Source organism: Daphnia carinata, chromosome 1 (assembly GCF_022539665.2).
Source record: "Daphnia carinata strain CSIRO-1 chromosome 1, CSIRO_AGI_Dcar_HiC_V3, whole genome shotgun sequence".
NCBI classification, from domain to species: Eukaryota; Metazoa; Arthropoda; class Branchiopoda; order Diplostraca; family Daphniidae; genus Daphnia; species Daphnia carinata.
In genome coordinates, this window is record NC_081331.1 from 13,687,121 (window position 1) to 13,700,151 (window position 13,031).

The window sequence follows — 13,031 nt, forward strand, 5'->3', positions numbered from 1 at the left end:
TAGAAGAAAAAAAAAACATTTTTTAACTTCTGACATGTTTGGTCACGTGTCAAAAAAATTTCAATTTGGTTGTTTTTCAAGTGACAAAAAATTTGTTTTAAAGCCATTAAAAAAAAAGTTGAAACTAGACGGCCATGTTTTTAGCGGGGTCGACGCGGACTTTGAGAAAGAGGACGTCGTCCTTGACAAAGTGACGTTTCTTGAGCATGTCGTGCGAGACGAAGCGCGGGAATCCGAAACCGAGAGCGTCGGGCTCGCGCGACGGCCGTTGAAAGTTCTCCCACGTCGGATCCGGAATGAAACTCTCGACGATGTTACAGGCCTATAACATGCAATAAATACGGATGAGTTAAAGCAATCTTTTTTTTTTTCATCACGAAAAAAAAAGGAATGAACTGGTGGACGGAAGTGAAAGGGATCACGCACCTTGTCGGGATTGGCAGCCTGGTCGTAGAGCGTGAAGGAAACGGTGTGAGAGAAAGGCCACTTGAGGAGAGCGTCGTATTCGCCGGGCAAGATTTTGATGTAAATGGAGACGTAAGCACCTTCGCCGGATCCGTTCCCGTTTAAAAACAGCGATGCCTATTGTGAATAATACATTGCGATTATTCAAACATTTCTTTAATTGAAATTTCATCGATGCATACCTGCAACTTGTATCCGTACTGGCTGGTGTAGAACGGGGCCGAGATGAGCTCGAAACCTTCTTTGATGCGCGCTTCGGCGATTTTCGTGGCCACGTCGTTGATGCGCCAGAGAAAAGTGCCCGAATAGTTGAGGGAAACGCGCGAGACGGTGGAGCGAAGAGCCGAGAGCTGCTGTTGCTGCCGGCTGGCCAGTCCGCACATGAGCAGCAAATGCTGTTTCATGCCCTCCTCCTGGTGTTTGTCCAGCGAAAATCGCGGACCCTGAAGGATATACCATTATCAAATAAATCATTCAATTAGACACACTCTCTCTCTCTCTTTGTTTAGTCTTTTCTCGGTCAGCGCCTATAATAGTTTCCCTTTATTTATTTGTTTTTTATTACTACACACAGAAGTTCAGTGACACGGCTTTCACCGGGATCCACGTAACGTCCGACTAACTCGAAACAATTTTTGTTTTCCATCGACCTTTTTTTTTGAAATGATCGCATTCTCGAAATAGTTTGTGCTTTCCAATTCTACTACATCATTTTTCTTTTTGTAGGTTAATAATCTAACGGTATTAAAGAGGAAAAAGAAAACATTAAATTTTTTTTTACCTTGAATCGACATCCGGCCTCTTTGAAGGGACAAGAGACCATGAGAGCCGGGCAGTTGTCTTTCAAATGCGATTCCAGCTCTTCGCGGACGACTTTGGGCGAGTCGCACTGGTTGGGGCAGGCGATCGGGTAGCGGCCGCATTTGGCGTGATGCGCTGCCAGCGTCTCGAAACTGAAATCCTTGGCGCAGTAGCGACAGGCCATCAGCCGCTTCCCGCACTCGATCGCCTTGTGTTGCATCAGCTGTTTGCGGCTCACCTTTTGCCCGCACTTGTTGTCGCAGTACACCGGCTCCAGCGTGCAAGTCCCGACGTGGCTCTGATTACGATCAAAAGGAAAAGCAAAAAAAAAAAAAAAATGAATAAATAATTAAGAGATAAGGAAATGAATAATTGAATGTTTTTCTTTGTTGTTTGAAGGGGGAAAGAGAAGAAACAATAGTTTTTTGTCATCTCTATATTATACTATAGTACGGTATAATAACGCACAGGTTGACATTTCCGGCCGGATCCGCACGATAAAATCTTCTCTCCCCCCCCCCCACCTTTTTTTCAGTGTAGTTTTCCTTCTTCTTCTATTTTTTTTTTGGGGGGGGAGAGTCCTTCAAACTTTTTATTTTTACTCCGCTTTCCCATCCGGCAGAAATATTACAATAGCCCTAGCCATCTAACTCGTATATGCTACAGGTACACAAGCCCCACCCGGCCTCACATCCGCTTTTGTTAATAAGGCTCACTTTTTTTTCCCCTTTTGTTTCTACACACACTGTCGGTAATTTCCATAAAAAACGCATAAATATTAAAACAGGGATCTGAATATTTTTCGTTTGTTGTGGCCGCTTCGTGAATACAAAATGAAAAACCCAAACTTCACTTGAATGTCTTGACACAATTTGAAAAACGTTTACCAGATCCGAGTGCGACTTGCTACGATTGGTGACTATTTGACCCTGAGGATGACGCAGATGATGGAAGTTTGAGTGGTCGTGACCGCCAATTGAGAGCGGAGGCGGATGGTGTCGATTACCGGTGCCACGACCCGGAGACGGATGTAAAGCTCTCGGTGGTTTCGTCGGTCCCGGGTTGGCACCGCCAACGTTCGTCAAAAGACTGGCGAACGGATCGGACGATTCGAACGAGCTGACACTACCGTAACTTTTCAAACTGCTGTTCATCGATGGCGGAGTGACACTGACGCTGTTCTGACGCAAACGGAACGGCTGATAGACGGACAGCGAAGACTGTTGCTGTTTCATCTTGTTCGTCCTCTGTTGTTGGCCGTTTTCGTAATCCAAAGACGACCACGACGTCACAATCGGGGCCATTTTTTCTTTCTTTGTATTTGAAAATTCAAAGAAGATTTTGTTTTTCTAATGGGTTTGTAACACGATCTTATCGAAGGGGTCCGCGCTTCTATTGGTTTTATAAACAAGGAATATAACAACACAACCGCTCGGCTGAGCGGTCCGCTACAGACTAAAGGGGCTTAGTCACTTTCCGCTTGGTCTAGCAACCAACTCTCTCACGCACTTGTGCCACAGCGGTGGATATTTCTACTGGAGAAGAGGAGGAAAAAAAAAATACTGTTTTCTCTTATTGGTTTTTTTTTTGTGTGTGTGTTGTATTCACTGGGGTTGATGCTCATCCGGCCCGTCTGTTGTTGAGACTCGGTAACCACTCCCTCGGTGGAAGGGAAAAAAAACCTTTTGACCCCTGTCTTTTTCGAATGTGTGTGAACGCGTGACTTTTTTTCTTAGGAGGGATCTACATAAGGGCCATAGTATCATCATCATCAACACTTTTCTTCTTGTTTTTCTTGTACAAAAGAAGAAGAAGAAAAAAAAAAGAGTCTCACGCTCTTGAACGACGTCAAAGACACTGCGGCGATAATCCACAAGTGTTTCCCCTTTCCAACGAAAGGTCAACTCGGTTCAACTTCTACGTATATTTCTTTTTTTTTTTTTTAAGACTTGGCTGCAAGAGAGAATCGAAATTTTTTGGCTCATGGATTCAGAGCACGCGATTAAAAATCACGTAGAGCGGCTATGAATATTTGGAAGAAAAAAATGGCGTCCAATATGTTGAGCAATATAGCGTCGGTTGGTGGCATCTCACCTCAATCATCCACTCCCTTTCTTCCCCCCACACGTGAGATAGTCCTTGACTCTCCCGACCAAAATGAGTTAAAATAAAAGTGAACGCGCGTCCAGTTCCCACGACTTTTCCAACCGACGCGCACCTAACCAACAAATTCATATTTTTTTTTTTCCTTCTAGAAATATATTTACCTTATCTCACCCTGTGCATTTTTTTTTACTTTCGGGCCTTAACGTATAAAAAAAAAAAATAGATGTATGTACTAGAAGGACTTTCAGTTCTTCCGGTGATTAAGCTCTATATACTCAGGGCCCCTATAGCGAGGACCCCAGTCGGTACCGGGGACAAGTTACAACGTAGATGTTGTACCTTAATTACATAGTAATGCCCTTCGGATATGGCCGTTACGACCCTGTGTCGCTCAAAAGTCCTCTCTCTTTTTTAATCAACCACGCGCTCCATTTTCTCTGATATGTCCCCCCCCCCTCCATTTTTTTTTGAACGCAATGATTCCGCCTGTCAGTGTCACCGATGTCCTTGATCGTATAGCCATTAGCCAATCGTTCCCAATAGATATTCACGCACACGCTTGGATAAAAGCTTTGGGTTATGTGACGCAAAATGAAACGTAAACTGAAAAAGGAATGTTCCAATAGAAAGAAATTCAAACGATTCTCTTTGTTCTTTTGTTTTTACGTTGCAAGTATGGTCGCTTGATTTTGATCTATTCGATACGGTAATAACGATATGTTTGGCGGTAGAAAAAGAAAAGGCCTAGAGGCGATGACAATTGGATGAAGAAAAACTTACGTCGTACTGGAGACCGGTAAATTCCACCTGGCAGTAATCGCAAGTCTGGCGCCGGTTGGGGCAGAAATTGCGGCCGTGGTCGTCGTGGGCCAATCGCGAGACTTGTTGGCCGCACTGCATTCGGCACGGGATCGCGTCCAGCGAGCATGACAGCAAATGAGCCTAAAATGGATATGTGCATCGTTAAAACAAACGGCAATAGTTTTTGTTTTTTTTTCAGTTTGAAATATGTTTCAAAGAAAATATCATCGACTTTCCCAACCGCTGGACAACTGCAAAACTTTCCTAACGTGATATCCCATCGTTTGTTCCGCGTTTTCGAACGGTAATGAACCGCGGAAAAGTGATAGGGGGGAGGGGACGTAGTAATCGATTGTCTAAACTATCGATATTTTGCGGTTCAAAAAAAAAAATGTGAACGAATGTTTAACGAGTGACAGTTAAAGTTGCGAGAGTCAAACGTTAAGAAAAACCAAGTGGGGTCTCTTTTTTGAAACAAATTTAACCGACAACCGGGGCCCCATCCATCATCCGCAAGTCAATTCCGGTAGGGATGTTAATTCCGTCCCACACACACGTATCAACTACGAAACAAAATATGTCGTTCTTTTTCGAAAACCAATTCCAACGACTCAAAAGCTTACGACCATTAAGCGAAATGTAAATTTTGAAAATTCCGCGATGATTCTAATCAGCCGGAGAACGCACGTTCGTATCGTTTTTAAAGGACCCGCATCATTCGTTCATAGGGGTTCCGTTTAGTTGTTTTATTTCATTCGAAAATTGAAGATTATGTTTTCTGTATGTATCCCTCCCCTATATATATATGGCCGATTATCTGATAACATTTCACGGTGTCTGCAGCCAGTCGTGCCCCTCCAGCGATTCCGACCGAAAATTCCGATACATCATCACAGCACGGGAGAGACGTCGAGTATTTTTTTTTTTTTTTTTTTTTTTAGAAAGGAAATACGTGACGTATTACATTACTTAAAAAAAAAAAACTGGTAAACAAGCCAAGCCCCTTGGCTGCGGATTGTATGTCATCATAGCGGATGGCCATATCTTTCGATTTCTTTCTTTTGTTGTACAACTTACTTGTTTGTCCGGAATTGTTAGGGGCTGGCCAGCCGAAAAGTATCAGATGTTTTTACATCAACACACAAAAACATTTACGGCAAATGTTAGCGAAGACGGTAGGGTGTTAAAAAAAAACAATTGGTAATGGAATTTTTTTGTTTACCTTCAGCTTGCGCAATTCACCGTTCCATTCGCATCCTTCTTTGCGGTGGATACAATAGACGACGGAGCTAAAGATGGTCTTTTGCGACGACGATTCCGGATACACCTAAGATGAGTCACACGAAAGAAAAAAAAAATGTAAATTTTTAGTTTTTTAAGATGAAGGAAATGACGTCAATTTTCTTTTGAAAGTGACACGGCAAGATGAACGACCTCAAGGTGAAACGTTTGTATGGAAGAACTACAATCGCAAAGGAAGTTACGGTAGATGTAATTAAAGAGGAAAACATTTGTTACGCAATAGTGATCTAAATAGTATAGGTAATGTTTTTTAAAAAAAAGCGAGGGAATTAGAAAAGAATTGTATGTACAGAAGTGAGTTGGGTGGCGTCGTAGAAGGTCCATCGGGAGGATTTCCGTTGATAGGAGGATGACGAAGAAGAAGTCGAGTGTCGAGCTGGTGGAGTGGGCGGAAGAACCGAAGGCGGCGGTGAAGACAATTCCGACCGCCAACCGCACTTTCTCACCATTTCTTTTTATTCTCTTTCTTGTTTTTCGTTAATTTCACGTTTAACAAAAAGATGACGACAAGCTTGATTCTTCTCCGTTCCCACTGAATTCACCGCAATCACGACTCAAATCCTTTCTCTACTACAAGAACAACATCAAAATTTCGAAAAGTCCAATAGGAAAAACAACGAACTCGGACGAGATTCTCCCAACGACTGGATGCTGTTCAACTCACTGGGGTTGTGTGATCTTGTTTGCCCTTTTCAAAACTTCAGTCTATTTCCATCATCTGCTGGCCTGATGATGGGCACACCCCTCTTTTTTGCGCCCTCTTCACATGTGTGCAACTGGTCGCTCAACCCCCCGCACAGTTCCTCTCTTCGGAAAAGAAAAAAGTTATAGGAACATGTACGTGTATCACGTAGACACACCTCCCCTAATGCAGAAGAGGGGGGATGATGTTTTGATGTGCTGCGCGGCTGTTGCTATAGCGCTCCTGCAGATGTTGAGCGCCTCAACAGAAAAAAAAATAGGATATATGAGGATTGTTAAGAGACTACCAGCATATGTACACATGGTTCCCTGCTGCAATGAACTCCGCCGTATAGCGTGTCTTTTATTTACATCCCTCTCTCTTTTATATTCTCTAACCATTGGGGAACACACGCACAAAAAGGAGAGCGACTTCCTTCATGGAATACAGGGCTATTGTTCGACCCTAAAAGAGAGGGGGGGGGACGCATAGTGTCTCAATATCGGAAATAGGAAAATTGTGATAAGGACATGTGAAAATAGCCGGAGTAGAACTTTTTATTTCAAATATAAAGAGATAAAAGAAAAAAAAAAGGGTTGGGACTTGTCTTGTTAGTTTCGTTGTCGCAGAGATAAGAGAAAAAAAGATAGAATTTCAGTTCCATAATCTAATCAAAAAATACGCTGCTGCTTTTTTTCGAGTCTATTGAACTGTTCCAGATGAAAAGGTGCTAGGGGGTAGGAGGGCAAGTGGTTTCTTTAAAGGTCTTTTGTTTTCTTCGATAGGGTGAAGGTGAGTTTAAAAAACTGCTGGTTTAAATAACGCTGACCATATGCTTATTTTGGAAAATAAGAAAATCCTGGACAAGAAAAGTGTGCGGTGTTAAAAGAAAAAGAAAAGAAAAATATGAACTTTTATTTTTTCAGAGGGTCACGCGAGGCTGCACCCTCTCCCTGCTGCTAATAGTTCTACCACATGTGTTACACAGAGAAAGCCCGTGATGGGCCGGAAACAGTTTCCATCACATAGAAAAAAGGAAAGAGAGGGGGGAAACAGCTGTCTCTTCACCATTTCTTTCTTTCAACTTTCGATTATTGAAGGCTAGAACAAACTTGGCTATTTAACCAACGCATGTGGTTAAAAGTTTTGAGTCGTTCAAGTCTAATTAAAACAGACATCACAACACGGTGCTTACCTTGCTAAACTCCATCGAATTGCTGGTCTCGTCGTCATCCGAACACGTCAAGATACTGTCACTGCAAATTTCGAAGAAAAAAAAAAATACAATTTTTAAAAGAAATTCACCGTTTCCATTTGTTTCACAAGTGATTTCGAAACTCTGCGACGCTTATCTGACTTTAATTGCACGTTATCACAGACCTGGAGAGATTGTAAACTAAAGCGGTGGGCGTTAGCGAATCGACGGATTTCCACCGAGCCAAACAAAATTGCGACAAGACACTCATCGTCGAAGAATGTTCCTTTAAACTGTTGCCACTTTTTTTCTTGCGAGATTTTTCAATGAAACAAACAAGGACGACAAGCGAAAAGAAAAAGACGTCAGCCTTCCGCCACGGGTCGGAGAGGAATACAAATGTGGTGCGCGTTCTGCTCAGCACTTTTTTCGGGAAATAAAAAAAAAAAAAAAAGAAGAGGAACTTTTTTGGGGGGGGGGGGGGGGGGGGGGGGAACGAGGGGTTGGAGCAGAACAACAAAAAGGAAACTAAATACTAAACTAATAGAGGTACAACCAGTAGTCGTGGGTATGGCCGTTCGTTGTTTCTCGCCATAGACGATAGGAAGCGACGACTATTACAATACACACGCGACCACCCGTAGCTCACGCCCATTGGCCGCAGCCACAAAAAAACAAAAATCCCCCTGCGGAGGGAACGGATGGATTTTTTTTTTTTTTTAAGTACCGCGTTCGGGAAAAAAAAACACAACAAAACTGAAGAAAGGTAGAATGAAAAAAAAAAATCCATGTGAGGCCGAGCCCTTTATTGAAAGACATTCAAAGGCTATAAAAAAAAGAAGAAGCTGCTACCATAGGAGAGTGGACTATAAATAGTTGAATATTCATACATCTTCTACCACCTCTTTTTTTATAATTCGGGGTGTATGGTCTTCTCTAGTTTATATAGCCTTGTATAATTTCTCGTTGGGCTTTTTCAGTCTTAAGGAGCTGGGAATAGTTTCTTCACGTATATGTAGGTCATTTCTGTCGAAAAAGGGCCGGACAGCAGCTCGTTTGCATATTATATTTATGGTCAGTTGTAATTTATGTGGTGTATATGTGTGGATACACTAAATGGCCGGCCCTAATTGGGTTGTCTTATCACGGTGAGAAAAACGAAAAGAAAGTTATGAAAAATTTTCAAACAAGATGACGCGAAACAAACTGAGCTGAACGCACGTCCTTGTCCCGGAAAAAAACTATCCGCTTCTTTTTTTTTTTTATCGTTGTCATCATTTTTTTTTACAAATATTTTTTAGCAAACATGGCTAATCTTTAAACGTGCCCTTTTCTAACTCCACCCTGAAAAATTTACATATTGCACCAGTCACATGGCATATTAGCACCCTCTTCGTGAGTTGCCCCTTTTTGTCTGTGTATGACACAATAGAGGGAGGAGTGGCGGATGCACTCCTCTCCACTTCCGTTGTTTGGAAACAAAAACTTCAGCAAAAAAAATAAGAAAAAAAACCCAAGAAAATTCAGAGTGAAGACGAGGCCAAGGCGATCGTTTTCTTCGAGGAGAACAACTCGATGCGGTGTTACAAGGAAAGGCTGTACACACTCGAACAGTTTCAAGGTTTCACTGGGTTTTGACTTTTTTTTTTTTTTCTAGTGTATCTCCGTCTATAAAGCAGTTTAAGAACAGTAGCTAAATAGATGACTGCATAATAAAGAGACCTCGAAAGCGGATATCACGCCCACTCGTTCAGCTTGTGAAAATCTATGGCTTTTTCTTTACAATTTCAATCAGTAAATAGAAAAAAGAAAATAACAAATGACTGTTACCCCAAAAATTAATTTGAAAAAAAAGTGACAGTGGTTCCTTGTTTTTTTTCACTAACAAAAGGAAGCCGACTTTGGATTAATGCATATGTAATGCGACACTCGAACAACAACAAGAAAAACACCTACAATATCTCTTGTTTTAAAAGTATTAAATAATCACGAATGCATGTAACAATTCAGAGTGAAATGACGAATGCAAAATAAAAAAAAAAAAGAACGAAGCCATCTCTTGTTTCTTTGAACTAGAAATGCCACCCCAAACGAGGGTGACAGCCTTCTTCTCTTATTACCGCATCCATGACGCTCGGGTTTTGTTTTTTTTTCGGCTACAACCCGTCACAAACATAACGAGTCACGACGTGCCACGACAAAACGAATGAGCGCAACCGTTGAGCGAAATGTTGTAACAAAGAATTTGGACTTACTCTTTGACATTGGCATACAGAGGAATGGAACAATCGTGATGATGAAGATCCCGGAGCAACGACATGATTTCTCGTTTTGTTGTTGTTGTTGTTGTTGTTTCCTTCTGGTTGCGGTCGGGTTAGTTTTTTTTTTCTTCTCGAGAATTGAAATGCACCGAAGCGAAACAGTCTAGACGACTTGACTGATGTATCAAGACCGGTATATATGTAAAGATATGCACGCGCAAAGAAAAAGAGAGAGAGAGAGAGAGACACCTGAGCAGTGTAACACCAAGTGAAGAACTGACTGGATCGAAGACCGAACGACCTGACTTTAACGCTTCTCCTCTTTATTGTGTCTCGATGGCCTTTGCCAAACCTCCCTCCTCTTTAAAGAACCTACCCCCCATCAGTTTTGTCGGCATCCTCTTATTATTATTTAAAGTTGTGTGTGTTGGTTGCTCTTCTACAAGAGGAGGAGGCATACGGCCGTACAGTTCGACAACGTTATCCAGCTGCCTCTTCTTGACCGCTTCCTCTATTTTTCTTTCTTCTTGTATTCTGTCTCTATCGTTAAAGGATAAACTGGCTGGATGGCGGCTGCTGTTCTTGGCCCGTTTAACCCATGATAACCCCTAAGGCGATGCCACGCGACACACCTGGCGTTCTCTTCAGCTACCAGCAGCACCTTCTTTTTTTTTTCTCTCTTTGATAATGTGTGGCTTGCCTATACGTCCTGCGTGTTGACCTGCTGTACACACCCACTCGCACAGCAATTCTTCTTTATTTTTTCCTTATATAGACTACCAGGACTACTAGAAAGTAGTAGAATATGTCCCTATTTTTTTATTATTAGGCTATCCCTGCTGTTTACCACGTGACTTGTAGTAACCCTCCAATTTTCTTTTTTAAAAGTCTCAAATATTTTGGGAGAAAGAGACACGAGGAAGGCTCACCGCTGGACAGCTGATTCATCCTGTTTTTGCTCCCCCCTCCACTTCAACCCTCTTCAAGTGTTGCAACATTTAAAAGAAAATATTTTCCCTACTTCTTTTTCATAAAAATAGTAATAAGAAATCATTTGATGTAAAAAATAGAGAGGGGCAAGGCGCGATTCAGAAGCACCTGGTTGGCCCTTGAGACGAAGGATTTATATCATCTTGTACGTTGTCTACCTGCGTGTTTATAGTGAAACACACTGCGTTATCCATTCATTCACGAGTGTCCATAAGGAGCCTATTCACATCCGATAAAGTCGAGGGTGTTGTCAACGACGCTACTTTTCCCCATTTATTATTTTTTTTTCTTTGATTTATTTCCCGATGAAAAAGTCTGGACCGGTTTTCTCCGCGTTGGGCCGTTTTACAGTTTTTATGTGAATTATTCCCCTACGTGAAGAATGCGGCGCTGTGGCCCCTTTTTTCGACGAGTGTCATAAACAAAAATGTTGATATCTTTTAAAGCATTTTATTTTTTATCGAATAAAAAAAACTATTCTTATTTTTTTATTTTATTTTTGGGGTGGACTAGTTGCAAAAAAAAAAATGAGGGGAGATTTCTGTATTTTCCCACGAATATACTCGTACGGGACTATAATGCATTTGGATCAAAATGGGAAATAATATCAGGGCGCGGGAATGATCTCTCTGCAGCTGTTACCTATTATGTAACACAGTTATTATATACCACGGTCTATATACAGTCATCTGGAAAGAAGAAGAAAAAAGCCTTTTGTGCTTTATTGGAAAACGGCGTCGACGACGTCTCTATATGCGTAGTGTATAACTAATATCCTTTTTTTTGATGACATTGGAGACGTGTGGAATGCGGCAGTAAACTGCCGACGTCGAATCAAAATGCCACAGCTGACGCGTTCCCTTTTTTATTCTATATAAGAGGCGGACGTAAATGGATCAATGTTTTTTTTTATTATTATCTAAAAGACATCCCTTTCACCTGGTGCGCAATCTAATCCATCACACATGAGAAAAAAGGAAAAGATATCGTGCGTGTTGATCACTTTAGATCGCCGTTACGGATTTATTTCGATGAGAAATCGATCAGGATGCTATCACCTTATTGTTGTTTATCGAAAGAAAAAGATTGGTGTTGGCTGGTTAGAGAAGCGCCTCTATTTTTGTTTGTGCATAGTTAAAGGGCAGGTGTTACGGACACCGTTTCATCCCTCATCATTTTCTCTCTGTCCTGAAACCGAAAAAAAAATAACGAAAGTGCTGCTGCTGCTACGTTCTCTTCTTTGTATTACCAAAAAAAAGAGAAAACCTTTTTGCTCTTTAGTCCGTGATGTCTCCCCTCTTACACGGAACAAAAAAACATGGCCATCTGCCACACGCGCGACTATGTCAAAAAAAAAAAAATACCGACGTGTCTCTTATTTGGATATACTCGCCGTGCGTATGTTTTTATTTTTGATAGAGGGGTGGCCATCCCCTATACGGAGCCGCACAAATATCGCACCTGCCTTCCATTTTTTGTTTCTCTCTCTTATAACTTCGTTGTGCTTATCGTTGTGTGATTGAAGAAAGAAAAAACAAAACAAAAGGTATACCTGGTTAACACATCCGCTGTTGTAAATTTCCAAGAAAGTATCACGCACACATTTAGGTGTACAAGCTATTACGGTTACGTTTTATTTTTTCATGGAAAAATAAAACAAATGGCGAGGTGGGTTGAGTGAAATAATGATTAAATGTGGAGGGCTATATGATTCAGAGAGCAACGCTTGCGCTCAGCAAACTGTGAAGTGTGAAGTTACGACGAATTGATTGCAGATGCGTGCTGAAGCTTGGTTCCGTTCTCGGCGGTTTTTCGTGATAAATTGCAAAAGAATCGGATGAATATCGCCACATCTGCTGTTTTGGAGAATCGTAATAAGAAACAGCCAATCTTAATGTGTATCAGTTAAAACCTCTGAAGCTGAAATAACAGCTAATAATTTCATTTGCACAGGATACTCGTTAACTGTTCAACACAAACGGTATAAGGTCACGTGTAGTATTTCAATGACTTGCAAATGTAGGATGAAATAGGCAAACCAATAAGAGTTAAAGAGATTGTGTTTATTGAGCACGTTGATCTTTTGATGTGTAAGATGCAACCTATTTACCATAAAGTGCATGACCGATGATTGAAATGCCATGGTATTGTTGTCTTCACGGATGACTCCTTATAGTTACTATAAGATCTTTGTTTATTGTATTGTGTTTCACCCTTTCGCTGAATTTAACCTACGTCATTCGGGAACAATGAGCGAGTACAGTTAGGATTGCTACAATAAGAGATTTAAAAATTAACCTGACAGCTTCAAATTTCGCGAAACTCTTTGATTTTCAGTGAATATAAACAGGGAAATTGAGTCACAATTTAACGAAACTTTTACTTTTGGCAAATAGAAATTGTCAAAAAACAGTTAGGTCGTTCGTCT

General features: G+C 41.3%; 1 protein-coding gene across 4 annotated transcripts; it reads right to left on the reverse strand.

Moving 5' to 3' along the window:
* Positions 1-102: 102 nt before the first annotated feature.
* Positions 103-9,893, reverse strand: LOC130691658 (TNF receptor-associated factor 4-like). Of its 4 annotated transcripts, none has more exons than XM_059494708.1 (8): positions 9,608-9,893; positions 7,353-7,413; positions 5,396-5,500; positions 4,153-4,314; positions 1,247-1,564; positions 648-908; positions 427-582; positions 103-322 (listed from the first exon to the last, which is right to left on the reverse strand). In XM_059494708.1, the coding sequence occupies exons 1-8, from the start codon at positions 9,670-9,672 to the stop codon at positions 125-127; spliced, it is 1,326 nt and encodes a 441-aa protein (XP_059350691.1). In that variant the 5' UTR covers positions 9,673-9,893; the 3' UTR covers positions 103-124. The 4 variants fall into 4 exon arrangements, with proteins under 4 accessions (XP_059350691.1, XP_059350690.1, XP_059350688.1 ...); XM_059494707.1 differs by lacking the exon at positions 9,608-9,893 and adding an exon at positions 7,538-7,726; XM_059494705.1 differs by lacking the exons at positions 7,353-7,413; positions 9,608-9,893 and adding an exon at positions 5,766-6,235.
* Between the last annotated feature and the right edge of the window lie 3,138 nt (positions 9,894-13,031).